Raw genomic sequence first — 20366 nt, 5'->3', positions numbered from 1 at the left:
TCCGACATGTTTACTACTTACGTGAATGGGTCAGAATCAACGTGAAACAGCTGTTAGGTCGGCTTACCTGAGAGACCGGCCTGCCGCAGGCGTAGTGATACTGGATTGTTCGAGAGAGAAAATAGTGCCAAAAAAACGGCGCGGTATATGAAATCCGCGGAGGGTGGTTTTGTGTTGAAAATGGATCACCTTTGCCTCCGTGTTGTTTTTTTAGGGTAAAACTTTTTGGTTTCATGACCCTGGCATCTCACCGGAACTACTTTTTTTACGTTCGGAACCGGACAGAAGTCCGACCACGGGACTCGGTGAGTGAGCAAATAGCTTTGCATCTGCTACACTACTGGCATGTATATCATACAACTGGGGGTCAAAAAATCCGAACTATCCCTTTAAATAAAACAATTTCACTGTTAACACTGTGAAAGAGTTCACCTAAAATGAACTCTCAATGAGAGTGCTTTTTCCTCTTAATGGGAGTAGTGTTTTAACTCCCAGAGGAGTTCAGTTTTAACTCCTAAAAAGAGTTGAAAGATCAACTCCCGGAAAAGAGGAACTTTAACTATGCCCTAGAGTTTATTTGATGGTCTCACATGTACACTCAAATTGAGTTGATTTTAACTCAGAGAGTTTATTCCAAAGGGCCGAATTTGCTGTGCAGGGTTATTCAGACTCACAGGACTGAGAGCTGAGAACTGAGCAAATATACGGAACATGTGAGCTCAGAGGGTTATCATTTTCACACAGCTGCACACTAACCTGAGAGTTTCCAGTCTGCAGTGTGGAGTTTTTAGACCGGCAGACAGAAGAGTCACTCCTGGATCCTGCAGGTTGTTGTGACTCAGGTCCAGCTCTCTCAGAGAAGAGGACTGGGAGCTGAGGACTGAGGACAGAGCCTCACAGCTTCTCTCTGACAGGTTACAGCCACTCAGCCTGAAGAGGATCTTCACTCAGTTAATTACAAATCAAATATAGAAAGTCAATGAAATCTTTTTGGATAAACTTGTTAAATCTGTTTAATCCTGACCTGAGAGTTTCCAGTGTACGGTTTGGCCCAGCAGACAGCAGCTTAACTCCTGAATCCTGCAGGTTGTTGTGACTCAGGTCCAGCTCTCTCAGGGAAGAGGACTGGGAGCTGAGGACTGAGGACAGAGCCTCACAGCTTCTCTCTGACAGTTTACAGCCACTCAGCCTGAAGAGGAATCAACAGTACATAAAAGGAAACAATTACAAGAAATAGTTGTTTTTTTCTGAATAAAGTAAAACTACATTTAACATGGAGAATGATGTGTTCACATACAGAGCTTTGTTGGAGGCTTTGACCACTGGCAGCAGCCTCAGAAGAGCCTCCTCATTACAGGAAATACAGCCGACCAGTTCTCAGCACACTCCTGCTGTGACTTTAATATAAATCCTCACAATGTTGAGTTTTTAACGCAGTCTTTTAATGGTCATTGCTCCACGTTACTGGACAAAGAGGCACCTTTAAAGGTTAGGACTCGGGCTACCTGCAACAGTTGTCAGTGGATAACAGAGGCTGTCTGCTGCCTGAGACCACACTGTCACAGGTCTGAACGTCTGTGGAAGTGCATCGCCTACATCTTAAAGATCTCCGGCGTTCTTTTAAAGAAGCAGTACAGGAAGCCTGGACGGCTTATTTTGCTGACCTGATTTCTTCATCAAAAAGAAATCCCAACGTTTCATAACTATTTAAAACATTGTTTCACCAGCGCTCTCCACATTACCATGTTTCACTGTTGATGACTGCAATACCTTCCTTTCCTTCTGTGTTGATAAAGTAATGACTATTAGGTCCAATATGCATCATAACTCTCATCCACTTCATGCTAGCTCCTCTCTTATTCCTACCGTCTTGAGCTCTTTCCATCCAATCAGCTCACAGGATCACAACATTGGGCCCCTTTCCTCTGCTGTTGGCTTTAGCCCACGTCATTTAGGAGTAATAGTTGATAAATCATCATCTTTTGACAGCCATGTTAAGCAGGTAACCAGATCATGTTACGTCCACCTAAGAAATATAAGTAAACTGAGAACTTTAGTTTCAACTGTAGTTTCACCTCGACGACTGCCACACACTCCTCTCGTCACTCAGCAAGTCTGCGCTTAATCGCCTGCAGTCAACACAGAATGCTGCTGCAAGACTCCTCACCAGGTCTCACATTACCCCCATCCTCAGATCTCTTCTCTGGCTTCAACTTCAACTTTTACTTTATTGTCCCCGAGGGGAAATTTGTTTTGCATCCAAGTAACACAAAAACATTTAGAAAACACAAACACATAGACTCGGTTACAAAGAACATTAAAACGCATAAGAGTTCATTAAGAATACATCAAGTGGGGCTGACTTGTGTTAAAAGCAGAAGATAAATCTAAAAATAACAGGTGTGCATGTGTCCCTGGACCTTCAAGGTTTTTAAAAAGTAAATGAAGAAGGGTAAGAACAGCATCATCAACCCCTTTTTTACTCCTACAGGCAAACTGTAGAGGATCCAATGAGTCCTCCACAACTCCAACTAGCTCTCTCTTGATGAGCTTTTCAAAAACCTTCATAACTAGCGAAGTCAGGGCCACAGGTCTAAAATCACTAATGCCCTTAGGGGACTTTTTCTTAGCCACTGGTACTATTGTGGACTTCTTCCACAGAGTAGGAACCTTTTGTTGCTCTAAGCAACACTTTAATATGTGCTGAAAAATAGGGGGTAATTGATCTGCGCAGTGTTTGAGAAGATGACCAGATATATTGTCAGGGCCGGGGCTCTTGTTGGTCTTGGTTTTACGGAGTATGTTCCTGACATCTTGTACACCCAATTCAAGCTGTGGAGTGGAGGAGGTTTCTAATTCTATCTGATCAGCTTGTTCTTTAAAATCTTTTGTATCAAACCTGAGATAAAAACGATTAAAATTAGCAGCTAGCCCCTTGTCTGATTTAAAACCATCCATTTTAATATTCATATTACCTTTTTTTGTGCCTGTCATGACTGACATGCCATTCCAGAAACTTTTTAGATCATTACCTTTAAATTTGTCCTCAATTTTATCCATATAACTGAATTGAGCTTTTTGAATCTCTGCCCTAACCAGTCTTTTTACCTCCCTGTTCTCTTCAACACTGCTATTTTTAAAGAGGTTATGTTTCTTCCTTGTTATTTCTTTCAAGAACTTAGTGATCCATGGCTTATTGTTTGGATAAAGTTTCACCTGACGTGTGGGAATACAAGACTCTTCACAGAACCAAATGTAGCTACACACATTCAAAGTAAGTTCACTTATGTCCAGAGTATTTACTGGCTCACGGTGAGGAAACTAAGTCACCCTTACCTGTCAACTGGCTCAGGTCAAAAAATCTAAACCTTTAGTTGCCTTCATTGGACAGGACAGTGGATAGAGTCGGGAATGATGGAAGAGAGACCGGGGAGGACATGCAGCAAAGGGCCGAAGGTCAGAGTCGAACCCAGGGCCTCTGCGTCGAGTAGTGTGCCTCTATACATGGGGCGTGTCTTAATGGCGGAGCTACACCGGCGCCACATACGGTTGTCACCTTGTGAAAGATTATTTTCTGACTTTCATAAACAGGATATGAAGACAAAGCATGGGTAGAGAGGGTCCGTCATGATGGCCTCTGCTGTGGATAACGTTCTGCTGACTTAGTTTCTCTGTGACCTCCAGAGAACATTGGGGCAGTTTGCAGAGTATGAAGCTGTGGGATAGAGGGTCAGCACCTTCAAGTCTGTGGGCAAAGTACTCGGGGAGGAGTGAAGGTAAGAAGGAGCCAGAGACCAACACAGATTGCTTTGTCATCAGCAGTGATGCAGCTACTGTACTGGACTGTTCAGTCTGAAGGAAAGGCTCTTTATAAGTTTATAAATGTTCCAATCATCATCTCTGCTTTATTACAGTCGTCGTTGGGATTCTTCTCTTTGGACCACACATGATGGAGTCCAGATGAACATAACTCAGACTGTCTTAGACCAGCATTTATATATCCAAGTCAAGTTACTGAGCTGTGAACATGAACACAACACTGGTGACAAGATCCTTTGTCAGCTGACCCCTTCAGTGTGATATTAAAGCCATTTTAATTACACACAGCAAATTCTTAGAGTTGCAAAATAAGGAGTTAGACAAAAAATAGTGAAGGAGTTAGATTTTTGGAGTTTATTCTCTCATGTAGACCCCAGCTTGTGTTGAGGGAAACTCTTCGGTGGTGTGAAATATCGAAGTTAATTCACAGGGTGTTGTGGGTAGTGAATAAACACTTCTCCTGAGTTCATTCCTAACGGCTCTCTTACCGCGTCAAGCAGTGATCACTTCCTCGAGAGACAGGTAAAAGTGCAATTTTACGTCTCAAACTAAATGTTAACGTGTGACGGATTTTCTGTTAGTGTAATATAACGTTATTGCTTATATTTGCTACGACGAACTTGCTAGTTAGCTGCTGACAGTAACTTAATTGCACCGCCCCTGTTAAACGTGCAGAATACACTGTGAACCTGAAGTTAGCCACGTCTTCCTGCATGTAATTAACGTTTTAACGTTCTTCTCGTTACTTCTGTTTTTGATCAATTGTAAGATAGTTAGCGTTACGTTACAGCATTTCTAGTTCTATCGAAATATTCACGAACACGTGTTGTTTCCGTTAGATTTACGTGTGCGGAACCAGCGGCCTCTTTGAGGAAGGTATCCGACACGGACACGGGACATGCTTTGAGGGAATGCTGAGAAGGGAACGTTTACACATTTGCCTCCTATTTATGTTGAATCAACAGCCCAGACAGCAGCGCGAGCCTGTCTCCACTGTTAGAGATTGTATTATTTTAATTAATAGCAGGGAGACATAGCCGGATCAGTTGTTAGACCTAAAGTTGCGCTAGCTAACAAGCTAACAGTAGAGTGCAATGATGTAAGGTACGGTAGGCTAACACCTCTGGGGAGCCCAGGTGAGCCCAGCATCTTTAACTTGCTGAATGTTTGTAAGAGCACCTAAAACCTGTGATAAAATACCCTTGTATATCTTCTACAAATGTCACTGTATAAACTACTTAGACAAAGTAGCGCTGTTAAAACCATACATATCAGAACAATGCCTGGTTTGCTTTACTCGAACATGTTAATGGATTAACTTTGTGTTGAACATACAATCACATCAGCCCCAACAGAGACTCATGTTACAGTAACAATCTTTACTTGTTACTTATTTCAAGGTTTTTTTGCCATTTTTTTGGAGAAATCTGGCACGAGAATTTTCTTTGGGAATAATAAAGTTCTATCTTGTGTTCAAGATGTTGATAAAGGTGAAACATGGAGGGACAAAGAAATATGTCAAACTGGAAGACGTTGTTGATGGCATCATGACTGTTGTGCTTCAGTGCAGCAGAAGTTTCTCCTACCAGAAAATAAGCCACTGAAAGTCACGGATGAGCAGGGCATAGAGGTGGATGAGGATGTCTTTCCAGAGCTTGCAACAATCAAAGAAGTGTGCTTTGTCATCTACACTGATGATGGTAAAGTGATTTCAAATTTCAGTTTCATTTTCAGTTTGAAGATAAAGTAAATATATATATTAGTATATATATATTTGAACAAACATTGATTAGATACCAAAACAACATTCTATGTACCATGTATATTTCAGACCTCCCACGAGCAGAATCATCCAAACATGTGGCTGAAAGTACAGACTCGACAGAATACGTGACACTTGTGGTAGGAACTATTTTGGTATTTGTTTATAGGACTTACAAAATAGTCATCTGGAAGTTGGGGCAAGTTGGGATTTTGGGTTAAGCTAGCACACAAAATCTTTTATTCTAGCTAATTGTTCAAATGGTGTCTATTTCTCAGTCACAGTATAATGAACTTTAGGAGGCCACAGACTGAAGGACAATTTGTTTCCACTTCCACAATTTAAATTGGTTTTCTATTTAAGTGATCACAACTTACTCCATGAGATTGTCATGGCATCCTGTACATATTTATCATAGACTTCCTGATGCTTTGTCAAAGACAATTTCCGACTGTTGTCTGTATTCATCTCAGATGGTGGTGACCAGGCCCCGATTATATGGTAAATGGTAGCATTGTGGTTCTTAATTTTTGATTGTTTGTGCCCTGTATCCTCAGATATTTCAATCCTGCAGCAAGATGGTGAAGGGCCTTCATCTCCAAGTCTAACAGATACATTGTCCATCTCAAGCTTAAGCAGTCCAGCTAGTGACACATGTGATGCTGGATGTCCAATTATTCAACCTGTCATGGACAGCACCCATGCAAGAAATGTAATTTTAAAATTGGGGTTACGGAAATGAAAAATTGCATGCAGTTCCCTGTTCTCAAACTAAGCGGTGTTGGCCTCTGACTGTATGGTAGTGGCCCGGCCGTAGCTTCCGCTGCGGACGAGATAACCCCAAACACCCGAACAACCTTTTGCTAGTTGAGTTTACCCGAACACTTTACTGTAACCGGAGCCCGATACCGGACAGAGTAATCATAAAGAACCGCTAGCTGCACGGCTAACAGAAGCTATAATTAGCAGCGGTTACTTTAGCAAAGCTATCAGTTGATCAGGAGCCGTGTCTCAACAAAAGTAGTGAATTCTTTGCTCATGTTTTAAAGTTGTCAGTAGTACATGACCAACAGAGACGCACCGCTCCAGCAGCGTCTAACATTAGAAAGTCTGAGAAGTAATAAATTCACTGTCTCGTCTCCCCCTCTCTCCCGTTAATAACCGAGCGCCCCCTACAGGCCTGGAGCACTTCCGTTGTGAGGGCTGTATTTGCAGCGTTTTTCTTTTGCATGTGTTTTCTGGGTTTGTGTGTTTTTGACTTTGCATCGTTTCTGTATTTGCAGCGCGTTTGATGTTAATGTATTTGTTTTGGCTTTTGGAGCAGTTTTTTTTATTTGCAGCGCGTTTCTGTCGTTGAATATGTTTTGGACTTTTGCTTGTGTTTTTGAATTTACATCGTTTCTGTATTTGCAGCGCGTTTCTTCTAATCGAAATCGTTTGGGCTGTTGCAGCACGTTTGCCCTTGCCGGCCACCGTAAAAAAGGGATATGTGAGTGCATTTTAGTTTTTGTGTAAAATATTGATGGTGGTCACAGATTTGTTTGTTGAGTGAGATTAAAAACTTGATAGTGTCTGCACGTTAACCAGAGGAATCCTTTCTTTTTTTTTTAAAGGAACATTTTTATGACATACAGAGCAATACTGGCTTTCTTGAGTGGAGGGTCAAGACTGTCCAACCTCAATCCAAATCCACATCAACATCCACTAACAGAGTGCTGCTGAAAGGAGGCCCCACATCGCCAAGATCATTTGGTTCCATAGATGACAAGCGATCGGGAGATGATCGTATGGAGGCAGTGTCCCTTCTTCACCACACTACAGACCGGGATTTAGTCTTCCAGAAGATGAGAGAAACATTCCACTATCGTCAAGAGATGCTCCATGACCCACAGCAGTCAGTGGACATACTTCAACTGTTTCCTCGTTTCTTAGACACAAAGGGACTGGTAGGTAACTAATACGAATTTAAAAAATGTTTGTCAAAATACATACATGTAGACAAGGTGATGGTAATACTAGTTCCGCTCCTTTTTATATGAGATTTTGCAGGACTTCTCGATGATGTTTGGAGCAGAGACTTCCTCCAGGTTCTTGGAAAAATGGGCCCCCTGTTTTAAAGACAAGGTCATCCACGAAGCCAGGGCCCTCAGAGAGACACCTCTCCTGAAAAAACAGCTCAAATCTGCCATGAATGAAGAATCTGACACTGCAGATGATCCAGGTAGTATTACAATAGACATAATTAATTTGTATTGCAATAAGTTGCCAAAAACAGACATGTTTGCTCCAAAATCTTTTTAGATATTCTGGATGAACTACTCCAGACTTGATCAAACCGGAGCCTGTCCTTTTAAGATAAAAATCTTGGGTTGACCGATGCACATCAAAAGTTTGTAGTAACTTGTCCAGTCTGAGCAGTGAGGTGTTAAGCTAGTTTCACACAAGCACGCCTGAGCAGCATGGTCATAAGACGTTAGATGAAGAGGGGACAACAAAGGTGACCTCAACATTGACAAGGTGTGAAACACATGAAGTAATGGTTTTCTTCACTGATTGCAGAGTGGCACAGCGACATGGCCTCTCTTCTTGTCTTGCTGCATCTTCTCACTCCGCAACCAGCTGGAAGGAAACGGGCCAAGAAGATCAGTGTCGGAGAGGCAACAGATCACCTGCTGAAATTTCACAAGGTTTGTCAACAAATCCAATTCCAAATATTGTGGTATCGTGTGTTTTAAAGAAATGTGTTATATGGAAGTGCTTTTCACTGTGTTTCAGTCCTGCCAGAGCCTGGAGGATCACCTCATCACCACAGAAGGAAACCCCCAGCCATATCTTCTGGCCACAGGGACTTCAAAAGCTCAGGGTTTCAGCTTCTACATAGTCGTGGATAGAAAGCTTCTTCCATGTCAGTCAGGTACATCCTTGGGCGCATTTGATGAGCTGTTCAAGTCCCACTTTGTTTTCAGTGTGAAATATGATGATGCTCTGTCCAGCCTGTACACATTTTTGCAGACTACTCTGTACAACATAGATATTGGCTAGGGATGCACGATAATTATCGGACGGATAAATAATCGGTCGATATGGGGGGAAATTACGTCATTTTTATGGCTCTGATAAATAAATGTAATCCGATAAATAGATGCGATAAAGTTAAGGAATTGGTGAAATTGCTTGCTAGACATTTAGTGCCTTTTAAAACAGGCCGTGTCGCGCTTGTGACATCATCTACCGCGCTTTACTAGCAGGACCCAAGGCAAGCTGGCCCCGTGTCTGCCTGACTGGCTGCGCTAACAGCAGGACACCGGAGCTAGCATGTCTTCGCCAGTTTGGTTGTTTTTCTCGGTGGAAGCAGATGACAACACCATTGCTATTTGCAAAACATGTTCAACGAGGATTCCGAGAGGAGGAAAGAAGACGGCAAGTTTTAACACAACAAATCTTATATCTCACCTGAAAGGTCTTCATCGCGGCGAAGCTATATTAAAAGAATATGAAGCAGCCGCGGCAGCAGCTACTAGCGCCAAGGCTAAAACAACATCACGGACCGTGGACGTCCCCATTCAGCAGGCATTTGAAAACTAGAGACAGCGAAAAGGCTAAAGCCATAAACGGCAACGTAATGGAATTCATAGCGCTTGACGACCAGCCTTTTTCTGTGGTAGAGGATCCGGGTTTTCGCAAGTAAGTAGCGCATTTGGAGCCACGTTACACCCTCCCAAGCCGCCGCTTCTTCTCGGATGTGTCCCTCCCTGCCTTGTACGATTTAGTCGCCACACACATTCATAATTTGATCGACAAGAACGGACTAAACATACGTTTCACCACGGACATATGGACTTCTGACGTTAGTCCGGTCAGTTTGCTTAGCTTAATGGCGCAGTGGTTGGATGAAGACTTTAGGATGCAAAAAGCCTTGCTGCACGCACAGGAGTGCTCCGGGTCGCACACAGCGACAATGATATGCCAAGCTTTTGAAACCATGCTTGAACGGTGGAGTATAACGAAAGACAAAGTGCATGTTGTGCTCAGGGATAATGCACGCAATATGTCCAAGGCCATGGAGGAATGTGGGCTCTCAAGCTTGGGCTGTATGGCACACACTTTACAGCTCGCCGTAAACGAGGCTGTGCTGAGCCAAAGAAGCATCATAGGCTGTGTTTCGATCAGCAGGAAGATGGTCGGTCACTTCAAACACTCCCAACTTGCCACCTCCCGTCTTAAAGACTTACAGACACAACTAGGCATGAAAGACACAAGGCTTCAACAAGACGTGCCCACGAGATGGAATAGCACGTTCTACATGCTAAGATGTTTGTTGGAGCAGAGGCGAGCCCTTGCAGCATATGCAGTAGATTTTGAATGACCTGCTTTTCTGAACGCACATCAATGGACTTTAATTGAAAACATGTTGACTATAGTTAACCCGTGTGAACAGCTAACAAAAGACATTAGCTCAGCGACAGCCACAGCAGCTGACGTGATCCCCTCCACTGAAGCCTTAAAACGTCTGTTAAACAAGACTGTTGCGACAGATCATGGAGTTCAAACTTCAAAGAGCACCCTACTGCAAGCCATAGAGCAGCGATTCAATCACGTCTATACAGAGCCCCTGTTTCATCTTGCCACAATCTTGGACCCTAGATATTAAGGACTGCTATTTTGACCAAGCAACCAAAAGGGAAGCAACAGAAATTTTGCCGGCCAAGGTGAGCGGTGCATCAGCAGAGAATGTGGATGAGCCAAAAGTGAAGAAAACCAAGGCAGATGGCAACAACAACGTTTCCTTGTTGGCCATGTATGAAGAAATCCTTCTAGAAAACTACCATGTCACAAAAGAGCTGACCCAAAGCCAAACAGATTAATTTATTGTTTAAATAAAGCTTTGAATGTCTCTTATAAAATAGACCAAAACATCATAATATTAAATATATAATTTTGTTTTTGTTCTTGTTTTTACATTAGATAAAAGGATATCTCTCAGAACCCCCGATTCCAAGATCCGAGAGCCCCTTGGAATACTGGAGAAGCAACAAATCCCGGTTCCCAGACCTTGCCTCGCTCGCAAGGAAATACCTGTCAGCCCCTTGCACCAGCATAGACAGTGAACGTTTGTTTTCTGCGGCTGCAAATGTTATTGATGAAAAAAGAAACAGAATTGGGTGTGAGAAGGCAGAGATGCTTCTTTTTATCAAAACAAATCTCCCACTGATGCCCTCACATAACAAATAGAAAAAACAAAGTAGAGATTAGACAAAGTGACAAGTGAAAAGATGTACTTTGGAGGAGGGTAAGAAATGTTGAGTAGTGGAAATTGGAAATCGTTTTAAGTTGTTTTTTTTTAAATTTTAAACTAGAAAATTTCAGAGGAATCTCTACGATGCCCTATGCAGTTAAAGCAGTAATATTTCTATAAACACCTTTTGTTGAGGATGCACTTTGTTTGTTTTTTGTAGTTGAGGTTGACAGATGTCAATGCATTTAATTTATTATATATTTGAAAAACCTTTGACTTAAAAACTACACAAATACCTACCTCATCCTCACGTACTAAAGGTTGAATAGATGTATTCCTTTGTTATGCAAAAATACTTGAATATGATGCAGATAAACCAGTCATAGTTCTGTTAAACCCTTTGCTTGAGGGATGCAGAGTTGATTTTCTGAATTAATATGTAAAATGTCTTTTGCTGCTGTTCTTTTTTAATCTATAGCAACTGACCACAGGCCTTAAGATTACGTTTTGAAAAGCCTATACTAAGATGCACGTAAATTCACTGTGTGCAATCACAGTAGATTTTATTTGTATTTAATTTTTGTTTCAACTACTTGACTATGTGTGTGATATGACACATCCCAAGTGTATCCAATAGTTTTTTATTGTTTATGAAGTATTGTGGTGCCTTACTCATACAAAAAATACATGAACATTTGAAGAGCCAGGACTGTTATTTGCTGTTATAGTTAAACCAGAGCTACTAAAATATTAGTTTTTCATCACTCTTACATTTTTTATTTTCCTAGGTGCACAAACTGCAGATTATATAAAGATTATATTAAATATAAAAATATGAACTTATCGGTTATCGGTATCGGCTACGAGAAGCAGTTAATTATCGGTTATCGGTATCGGTTTGAATTTTTCATATCGTGCATCCCTAATATTGGCACAATGGAAGAAACTCCAAAAGTCAAGGAGTTGAGAGCAAAGTTGTTGAACAAGCCATAAAAAGTTCAAGCAGCAAAAATGTTGAGATGTTTCCTCTGTGCGTCATCCTTTGGTACAGCCTTACTTTTATTCAGGCACCTCAAACTAATGCATGGAATCTATCCTGGGAAAAATCTGAGGCTAAAATGTGGTCAAATAGGATGTTGCTTGCAATTCTCTAGTTATTCTGGGTTTAGAAGACATCTCATAAAGATACATGCGCATATTGTCAACACATGTGTAACAGAGGAGACCCATTCCAACCATGCCATTCAAGAGCACAATAATCCTCTGTGCCTAAATGATGAAACACCTTCCACTTCATCTCAGCACCAAAATATTGAAGCAGGCCCTTCAGTGTCAACGGGCAGCAAAGATATGTGTGCACCAATTATTGCCAAGCTTTTAGGAAGCGGTGTACCAAATACTGTAGTGCTTTCTACCATCGAGAATTTAGAGGAATTTGTGGGAGACTTACAGTCTAATATTCAGGACCATGTACTAAACTTACTACCTGCCGGCAGTCCTGCAAGATCAGCCATAGAAGAGTTATTTAAAGGTATTGACAACCCTTTTAGCCACTTGAATTCTAACAGTAAATGGAAGAAATATTTCACAGAAAAATGGGATATTGTACCAGTTGAAAAGCGTCTAGGTATAAGGTTTGATACCAGACGAAATAGCAAAAGTGGAACCTATGAGCAAGTTCCAATCATTGACAAATTCATATATATTCCCATACTCAAAACACTCCAGTTCATCTTCAAGAATGAAACTATTCCTGAGATGATGCAAACATCTACTCAGAGTGACAAATACGAGAACTTCTGTGATGGAAGCTACTTCAAAAGTCATCCCTTGTTTTCAAGTGACAAGTTTGCCCTCCAAATCCAGTTGTACTATGACAATGTTGAGTGTGCAAACCCACTAGGGTCAAAAAAAGGTATTCATAAAGTCGGCTGTCTTTACTTCATCCTCAGGAATCTTCCACCCAAGGTGAATTCTGCCTTAATGAATATTCATCTAGTATCATTGTTTCATGCACAAGATGCTAAGAAATACGGCATTGATGAAATTCTGAAACCCTTAGTAAGAGACTTGAAAATATTAGAGACAACTGGGGTTGCTCTTCCATTTGCTGAATTTCCTGTACGTGGCACTCTTGCACAAATTACTGGTGATAATTTGGGTATGCACAGCATGCTTGGATTCTTGGAGTCATTTAGTGCAAATGACTTCTGTAGACTTTGCCTAATTGATAAATCTTCAGCTCAGTCAGTTTTCTCAGAAGATGACCCACGTTTGACCAAAAGATCACCAGTTCTCAATGATCAACATTATTCTTCTTTGGTAGATGATCCAACTTCTTCATTTGGCATCAACAGAAAGAGCATACTGAACACTTTGCAGTATTTCCATAATGCAGAAAATGATGCAGTTGACATCATGCATGACATTTTGGAAGGGGTTGGTCAATATGAGGTCAAACTTCTATTTGAATATTTGTTGAACATTTCATCTCCAAAGAAAGCCTCTTGAATAGGATTTATGCTTTTAATTATGGCTATGTGGAAAAGAAAAACAAGCCAACAAATGTAAAGCTTGACTGTGTCGGACATGGAATAGGGTTAAACGCATCACAAACACTGTGTTTGATCACCTTTGATATTTGGTGACCTGGTATCAGAGGATGAATTGCACTGGCGCTTGATGCTCTTGTTGCTGAACATAATAAACATTGTGTTCTCATACTCAATCACTGAAGGGATGACCGTGTATTTAAAGCACCTTATCATTGAACATCACCAGCTCTTCAAAGAACTGTACCCATCAAAGAACTTGATTCCAAAACATCACTTCATGGTCCACTATCCGAGGTGCATTCGAAAAATTGGACCCCTCATTCATATCTGGACTATGACTAAGGCTATGGCTATGGCTGGACTATGGCTAAACACCATTTTTTTAAGGATGGTGTGAAAAACTTTTTAACAGTATCACTTGCAAGGAAACACCAGTTTGCAGTAGCCTATCATTGGGAATGCCTGACTTCAAAAGCAATTGAGTCTGGTCCAGTCAAAATGTGTTTACTTGAAACACTAGAGTGTACAGAGCATGTGTCTACATATCTTCACATTGATTCACAAGCCACTGTCAACCTGACAAACTGGGTAAAGTGTGAATATCGCGTTGGCCTCTTTGTTTGTACTGACACAAGAAAACACACCAGTCTTCAGCAAAATAACTTCTATCATTTTGCACAATGGTAAAGTGTTTTAGTTCTAAATGAACATGAAACTTGTTTCCATGACCATTTCCATGCTTTCCAAGTTAGTGAAAACATCCCCAGGAAGATACTGGTTCTAGAAAGGGAGAAATTAAGACATTTCAAAAGTTTGGATTCTCAAATGTCCTATGGGTGTGATTTTTATTTTGATGTTGTGTCAGAGGGCTGTATTATTTAATCTGTTGGCCTAAAATGCCTAAAATGTTGGCCAAACTGAATGTATTGAATTCATGTTTTACGTTCTTGTACATGTTTTCGTGCTTTAACAGCACGTTTAACATTCTATTTCATGTTAACATAATCCTGCATTACAGAGAAGTTTGCTTTCAGAATCCTAACAGACTGCTGTACATTTACATTTAAGGTTGTTTTAAAAATGATCACACTTGCACTTTCCTCAGAAAAGTTTATGCAGCACAGAGGGATGTGGTATGGTGTATTTTTTTACAGTTTTGCTGAAATATGCAAATTTATTTTTTTACTACATATTTTTTATTTGTGATTTCCATTTGACCACACAATTTCCTAACTGTTAAGCTGCCATTGTAGCTGTTTATTTTAAATGTGTATGCTGTTACATGTTTACACTGTTACTGAAGAAAGCTTTTACTCCAAATGTAACTTGTTACAAAAGTTAATATTCATGAAGCAAGGAGTTGTGAACACACTTTCTGGATGTGTTCAAATGAAGGCATTGAAGTAATTTATGTGTTTTTTGTATTAATTTTCATCTAAAAAACATTTTTTGTGATTTTATATATTAACTCTGTAAGTGTTCAATAAAACAATTTCACTGTTAACACTGTGAAAGAGTTCACCTAAAATGAACTCTCAATGAGAGTGCTTTTTCCTCTTAATGGGAGTAGTGTTTTAACTCCCAGAGGAGTTCAGTTTTAACTCCTAAAAAGAGTTGAAAGATCAACTCCCGGAAAAGAGTAACTTTAACTATGCCCGAGAGTTTATTCGATGGTCTCACATGTACACTCAAATTGAGTTGATTTTAACTCAGAGAGTTTATTCCAAAGGGCCGAATTTGCTGTGCAGGGTTATTCAGACTCACAGGACTGAGAGCTGAGAACTGAGCAAATATACAGAACATGTGAGCTCAGAGGGTTATCATTTTCACACAGCTGCACACTAACCTGAGAGTTTCCAGTCTGCAGTGTGGAGTTTTTAGACCGGCAGACAGAAGAGTCACTCCTGGATCCTGCAGGTTGTTGTTACTCAGGTCCAGCTCTCTCAGAGAAGAGGACTGGGAGCTGAGGACTGAGGACAGAGCCTCACAGCTTCTCTCTGACAGTTTACAGCCACTCAGCCTGAAGAGGAATCAACAGTACATAAAAGGAAACAATTACAAGAAATAGTAAAACTACATTTAACATGGAGAATGATGTGTTCACGTACAGAGCTTTGTTGGAGGCTTTGACCACTGGCAGCAGCCTCAGAAGAGCCTCCTCATTACAGGAAATACAGCCGACCAGTTCTCAGCACACTCCTGCTGTGATTTTAGTATAAATCCTCACAATGTTGAGTTTTTAACGCAGTCTTTTAATGGTCATTGCTCCACGTTACTGGACAAAGAGGCACCTTTAAAGGTTAGGACTCGGGCTACCTGCAACAGTTGTCAGTGGATAACAGAGGCTGTCTGCTGCCTGAGACCACACTGTCACAGGTCTGAACGTCTGTGGAAGTGCATCGCCTACATCTTAAAGATCTCCGGCGTTCTTTTAAAGAAGCAGTACAGGAAGCCTGGACGGCTTATTTTGCTGACCTGATTTCTTCATCAAAAAGAAATCCCAACGTTTCATAACTATTTAAAACATTGTTTCACCAGCGCTCTCCACATTACCATGTTTCACTGCTGATGACTGCAATACCTTCCTTTCCTTCTGTGTTGATAAAGTAATGACTATTAGGTCCAATATGCATCATAACTCTCATCCACTTCATGCTAGCTCCTCTCTTAATCCTACCGTCTTGAGCTCTTTCCATCCAATCAGCTCACAGGATCACAACATTGGGCATCTTTCCTCTGCTGTTGGCTTTAGCCCACGTCATTTAGGAGTAATAGTAGATAAATCATCATCTTTTGACAGCCATGTTAAGCAGGTAACCAGATCATGTTATGTCCACCTAAGAAATATAAGTAAACTGAGAATTTTAGTTTCAACTGTAGTTTCACCTCGACGACTGCCACACACTCCTCTCGTCACTCAGCAAGTCTGCGCTTAATCGCCTGCAGTCAACACAGAATGCTGCTGCAAGACTCCTCACCAGGTCTCACATTACCCCCATCCTCAGATCTCTTCACTGGCTTCAACTTCAACTTTTACTTTATTGTCCCCGAGGGGAAATTTGTTTTGCAGCCAAGTGAGACAAAAACATTTAGAAAACACAAACACATAGACTCGGTTACAAAGAACATTAAAACGCATAAGAGTTCATTAAGAATACATCAAGTGAAAATGAAACATGTAAAACTCCAAACCATCACTAACACCAACATTAAAACAAAAATTAGAAGACCATCAATAGTTCCTGGAAGTGAACAGGAAAATACTTCATCTACAGGTTCCACTTTTGAATTTAGTATTTCTTGGCCTGAGTGATAAAAGAATTTCTCATCCTGTTGGACTTTGCCACTGGTAGTCCAAATCTCCTGCTGGAGGGCAGGAACTCAAATTCACCATGGAGAGGATGTCGAGGACACTGTAAGATGTCTCCAGCCTGAGATGTTGCTCTCTTGGAGAAGGTGTAAGACAGATCAGGTAATCTTATGCCAATGATCTTACTGGCAACTCTTATGATCCATTGGAACCTGTTTCTGTCCCCTAATGACAGGTTACCAAACCAGGAGATTATGGCAAAGGTGAGGACAGACTCTACCATGGAGGAGTAGAACAGATTCATCAGTCTGCTGCACACCCCAAACCAGTTAAGTTGACGGAGAAAGTGCAGTCTCTGCTGTGGCTTTTTGCAGACTGCGTCTGTGTTTTCTTTAAATGTTAGCTTGTTGTCGATAACAACACCCAGGGACTTGTAACACTGGACTTGGTCAACCATCTCACCCTTAATTGCTGTTTTAATTGGTGTATTAGGCTGCCTTCTCAAATCAATGCACGTCTTTAGTTTTACGTACATTTAATTTTAAAAAAGAGTTATCACGCCACTCTATAAAACCGTCCACCACTGGGCCACGTGCTATTTCCCTTCCTTGTAACAGGCTCACTATGACTGTATCATCTGCAAACTTGAGAATGTGTCTTCCTGGCTGGGAACTTCTGCAGCTGTCAGTGTAAAAAATGTACCAGATTGGTGAAAGGACACAGCCCTGTGGCGAACCAGTGGAGGAGAACAATGTGTCCGACAAAGAGCCATTAATCCTGACACACTGGGATCTGTCCACAAGAAAGTCTAAAATCCATCCAACAATGCCAGGACACAGATTCAAATCATTTAGCAGTTTGTTGGCTAAAATGTGGGGCTGACTTGTGTTAAAAGCAGAAGATAAATCTAAAAATAACAGGTGTGCACGTGTCCCTGGACCTTCAAGGTGTTTAAAAAGTAAATGAAGAAGGGTAAGAACAGCATCATCAACCCCTTTTTTACTCCTACAGGCAAACTGTAGAGGATCCAATGAGTCCTCCACAACTCCAACTAGCTCTCTCTTGATGAGCTTTTCAAAAACCTTCATAACTAGCGAAGTCAGGGCCACAGGTCTAAAATCACTAACGCCCTTAGGGGACTTTTTCTTAGCCACTGGTACTATTGTGGACTTCTTCCACAGAGTAGGAACCTTTTGTTGCTCTAAGCAACACTTTAATATGTGGTGAAAAATAGGGGGTAATTGATCTGCGCAGTGTTTGAGAAGATGACCAGATATATTGTCAGGGCCGGGGCTCTTGTTGGTCTTGGTTTTACGGAGTATGTTCCTGACATCTTGTACACCCAATTCAAGCTGTGGAGTGGAGGAGGTTTCTAATTCTACCTGATCAGCTTGTTCTTTAAAATCATTTGTATCAAACCTGAGATAAAAAAGATTAAAATTAGCAGCTAGCCCCTTGTCTGATTTAAAACCATCCATTTTAATATTCATATTACCTTTTTTTGTGCCTGTCATGACTGACATGCCATTCCAGAAACTTTTTAGATCATTACCTTTAAATTTGTCCTCAATTTTATCCATATAACTGAATTGAGCTTTTTGAATCTCTGCCCTAACCAGTCTTTTTACCTCCCTGTTCTCTTCAACACTGCTATTTTTAAAGAGGTTATGTTTCTTCATTGTTATTTCTTTCAAGGACTTAGTGATCCATGGCTTATTGTTTGGATAAAGTTTCACCTGACGTGTGGGAATACAAGACTCTTCACAGAACCAAATGTAGCTACACACATTCAAAGTAAGTTCACTTATGTCCAGAGTATTTACTGGCTCACGGTGAGGAAACTAAGTCACCCTTACCTGTCAACTCGCTCAGGTCAAAAAATCTTAACCTTTTGTTGCCTTCATTGGACAGGACAGTGGATAGAGTCGGGAATGATGGAAGAGAGACCGAGGAGGACATGAAGCAAAGGGCCGAAGGTCGGAGTCGAACCCAGGGCCTCTGCGTCGAGTAGTGTGCCTCTATACATGGGCCGTGTCTTAATGGCTGAGCTACACCGGCGCCACATACGGTTGTCACCTTGTGAAAGATTATTTTCTGACTTTCATTAACAGGATATGAAGACAAAGCATGGGTAGAGAGGGTCCGTCATGATGGCCTCTGCTGTGGATAACGTTCTGCTGACTTAGTTTCTCTGTGACCTCCAGAGAACATTGGGGCAGTTTGCAGAGTATGAAGCTGTGGGATAGAGGGTCAGCACCTTCAAGTCTGTGGGCAAAGTACTCGGGGAGGAGTGAAGGTAAGAAGGAGCCAGAGATCAACACAGATTGCTTTGTCATCAGCAGTGATGCAGCTACTGTACTGGACTGTTCAGTCTGAAGGAAAGGCTCTTTATAAGTTTATAAATGTTCCAATCATCATCTCTGCTTTATTACAGTCGTCGTTGGGATTCTTCTCTTTGGACCACACATGATGGAGTCCAGATGAACATAACTCAGACTGTCTTAGACCAGCATTTATATATCCAAGTCAAGTTACTGAGCCGTGAACATGAACACAATACTGGTGACAAGATCCTTTGTCAGCTGACCCCTTCAGTGTGATATTAAAGCCATTTTAATTTCACAGAGCAAATTCTTAGAGTTTCAAAATAAGGAGTTAGACAAAAAATAGTGAAGGAGTTAGATTTTTGGAGTTTATTCTCTCATGTAGACCCCAGCTTGTGTTGAGGGAAACTCTTCGGTGGTGTGAAATATCGAAGTTAATTCACAGGGTGTTGTGGGTAGTGAATAAACACTTCTCCTGAGTTCATTCCTAACGGCTCTCTTTCCGCGTCAAGCAGTGATCACTTTGACTTCCTCGAGAGACAGGTAAAAGTGCAATTTTACGTCTCAAACTAAATGTTAACGTGTGACGGATTTTCTGTTAGTGTAATATAAGGTTATTGCTTATATTTGCTACGACGAACTTGCTAGTTAGCTGCTGACAGTAACTTAATTGCACCGCCCCTGTTAAACGTGCAGAATACACTGTGGTGTGTACACTGTAACCTGAAGTTAGCCACGTCTTCCTGCATGTAATTAACGTTTTAACGTTCTTCTCGTTACTTCTGTTTTTGATCAATTGTAAGATAGTTAGCGTTACGTTACAGCATTTCTAGTTCTATCGAAATATTCACGAACACGTGTTGTTTCCGTTAGATTTACGTGTGCGGAACCAGCGGCCTCTTTGAGGAAGGTATCCGACACGGACACGGGACATGCTTTGAGGGAATGCTGAGAAGGGAACGTTTACACATTTGCCTCCTATTTATGTTGAATCAACAGCCCAGACAGCAGCGCGAGCCTGTCTCCGCTGTTAGAGATTGTATTATCTTAATTAATAGCAGGGAGACACAGCCGGATCAGTTGTTAAACCTAAAGTTGCGCTAGCTAACAAGCTAACAGTAGAGTGCAATGATGTAAGGTAAGGTAGGCTAACACCTCTGGGGAGCCCAGGTGAGCCCAGCATCTTTAACTTGCTGAATGTTTGTAAGAGCACCTAAAACCTGTGATAAAATACCCTTGTATATCTTCTACAAATGTCACTGTATAAACTACTTAGACAAAGTAGCGCTGTTAAAACCATACATATCAGAACAATGCCTGGTTTGCTTTACTCGAACATGTTAATGGATTAACTTTGTGT

The 20366-nt window shown here is 41.2% G+C and overlaps 1 protein-coding gene across 1 annotated transcript in view; it reads right to left on the bottom strand.

The window, feature by feature from the left end:
* Positions 1–20366, bottom strand: part of LOC138609461 (NACHT, LRR and PYD domains-containing protein 12-like) — a 125613-nt gene that overhangs the window by 16977 nt on the left and 88270 nt on the right. Inside the window, exons 15-16 of the mRNA XM_069682097.1 lie at positions 15219–15392; positions 757–930 (exon numbers count right to left, since the gene is read on the bottom strand). Coding sequence (XP_069538198.1) covers positions 757–930; positions 15219–15392 — 348 coding nt within the window. The remainder of the gene's footprint in view (positions 1–756; positions 931–15218; positions 15393–20366) is intronic.

This window comes from Semicossyphus pulcher, unplaced genomic scaffold (assembly GCF_022749685.1).
Source record: "Semicossyphus pulcher isolate SPU_LCO1_2020_fin unplaced genomic scaffold, fSemPul1.0.p SCAF_5, whole genome shotgun sequence".
Classification (NCBI taxonomy): Eukaryota; Metazoa; Chordata; class Actinopteri; order Labriformes; family Labridae; genus Semicossyphus; species Semicossyphus pulcher.
Note: the sequence above shows the minus strand (reverse complement) of the source record. Positions and strands in the feature narration are given on the sequence as shown.